Raw genomic sequence first — 2,500 nt, forward strand, 5'->3', positions numbered from 1 at the left:
CGGATATCAAAGCTGCTGACGCCGGGCTCTACAAGTGCCGGGTGGACTTCAGGCGTCAGCCCACCAAAACGACCCGCGTCAGCCTCGCCGTGATTGGTATGTTTTGACCCCGGCTTTCCTTGACAACAAGTAATAGGAGGCTAAGAGGGGAGGATGCTGCGTCTTAAGATTAAGCACTGAATAAACGTAGTGCCCCAAGCATAAAGGCTTGATCTTTGAATTGAATACTAATAAACGCTGAATTATAAGAATGATTGTCAAATATTAAGAATGAAAGTGATAATGTTTTGTTCGAATAACGATAACTACGATTTTGTGAAAGACGTATTATAGTCACATCTATCAATATGCAGAAAAGAGTATTCTTTCTTTTTATTATTTTCACAATCCTCCCTGTTTTTCCGTCGCCCACATGGCCTTCAGCTTACGTTTGTGTGCCTGTTTCATTTTTTTCTCTCTCTCTTAATTTGTGTTATTTGCTTCTTTCGCTTTCGAATGCTTTAAAATAGATTTCGTCCTCGTTGACTTTTGTCCCACAATTTATCAAATATTCCTTATAAATTCTTTTCTCTTTTCTTTCAAACTTCAATCGTTATCCGTTCGCCCAAGCCCCCCCCCCCCATCTCCCCCTTCCATGCAATTATGCGACCTTCCTGCAGCCATTCAAAAAGACCTTTGTCAAGAGAAAGGGGTTTTCGGCGAGAGGTTCTCTTTCGCCTCCTCATGATCTGCATCATGCCTAAGGCGACCTTGACAAAGACCCATTTGGAGAAGGTCAAGAGCACCTGAGCTTTGAGCTTTAATTAATCCTTAGTGACTAACTTTCACTTTTCATGGACAGGAAAAATATTTTCGTTAATTTTTGCTGGTCTTTAGTACGAATATTTATAAATCATTTTTAAAAATCATACGACCGTGTTATCAGTGTTTTTTGCTTGTTTGTTTACTTGAACTGCATTATATACGTTTTTTGCTTTCCTTTTTAGTATCATAAAATATATCTTTTTAATAAATTTATATTCAAAGAAGCCAGTCATTGCTAAAAATATTATATATCCTGATCTGCATATATTAACGCTCCATCGAAGAACGTATTCCTTATACCTTTGTCCACCTGCACAGTCCCACCCACTGGAGTCTCCGTGTTGTATGAGGGTCGGCCTGTAACAAGCGTGGTGGGGCCGTATAGGGAGGGAGAGACAGCGTCACTCACTTGCTTATCTCATGGAGGTATGTACGACGATCAGTATGTATAGTCACTTTCTTGTTTTTCCTATTCTGGAAGATTTGTGTTTAACATTCTAGTATATATATATATATATATATATATATATATATATATATATATATATATATATATATATATATATATATATATATATATACATGTATATATTTATATATATAAATATATATATATATATATATATATATATATATATATATATATATATATATATATATATATATATATATATATTTGTGTGTGTGTATATATACATATATATATGCATTTTTTTTTTCTTTCTTTCTTTTTTTACCGTTTTTTTATTATTTTATTTTTTTTACTGTGCATGCATCTTCACTATTCCAGAATGCCCGTAGGAGAACAAGGAAAATGAATAATCCAGTTGACAGTGTTGATAGGAAAAAGGATAAATAAATAAAATAAAAACTTGGAAACTTGGGAAAACGTGACCAATGACTCAAACAGTTTTTTTTCTCTTCTTTCTCTCTCCTTCTCCCAATTCCAAAGGATCTCCGCCTCCTCGCATCCAGTGGTTCGTGGGTGACCGGCTCCTCGACGACCAAATGGATGAAGAATCACAGTTCCACATAGGGGACAGTAATACTCTCCTTCAAGGGCCCGCCTCCCAAACCATCCTCGCAAATACGCTCACTCTAGGGCCCTTTAAACGCAGCGATCTGAAGAAACTTGTGACGTGTGAAGTTAGCAATACCAACTTGACCAATCCGCTTTCGGCCGCCGTCATGATCGACATGAACTGTGAGTATTCAATGCTGGCAAAAGTTCGCCAAAACCACCGCCAAAGTAACTAACTAAAATTTGTTGAGTAACGTTACTCTCTGTTTCTCTTTCATGTGTGCTTAAAAGTCCGAAAATAACGTCACTCTAATTCTCTGACGTCAGTGACTAGAAGTTGCCAGATGAAAAACAATTAGCAAAGCACACAAAACTAACACACTGAACCATGTTATATCGTACTAAACAAGGCCCTGATAAGTAGCTAAACCTTTTTAGACTAATTATTCTATGGTGTTGATAGTTGATATTTGTGCAGGCCCTGATGCAGCATGAATTCAGGAACTTGAGGAATCTGAAATCATGATTGGAGAGAGCATTTTCACCTACTGATAAATTACCATCAAATGAAATTCACAAAAAATCACTAACCCAGGCTACACGAAAGTCAGACTGGCTAAAAGGAAAGGAATGCATTACATTCATAAATAACATCACAGTACACACTCGCTGGCC

The 2,500-nt window shown here is 36.8% G+C and overlaps 1 protein-coding gene across 1 annotated transcript in view; it reads left to right on the plus strand.

Moving 5' to 3' along the window:
• LOC119585569 (nephrin-like) overlaps positions 1-2,500 on the plus strand; it is a 107,072-nt gene that overhangs the window by 83,710 nt on the left and 20,862 nt on the right. Inside the window, exons 5-7 of the mRNA XM_037934239.1 lie at positions 1-96; positions 1,123-1,230; positions 1,757-2,008. The exon at positions 1-96 is cut by the window's left edge and continues 107 nt beyond it. Coding sequence (XP_037790167.1) covers positions 1-96; positions 1,123-1,230; positions 1,757-2,008 — 456 coding nt within the window. The remainder of the gene's footprint in view (positions 97-1,122; positions 1,231-1,756; positions 2,009-2,500) is intronic.

This window comes from Penaeus monodon, chromosome 3 (genome assembly GCF_015228065.2).
Source record: "Penaeus monodon isolate SGIC_2016 chromosome 3, NSTDA_Pmon_1, whole genome shotgun sequence".
Classification (NCBI taxonomy): Eukaryota; Metazoa; Arthropoda; class Malacostraca; order Decapoda; family Penaeidae; genus Penaeus; species Penaeus monodon.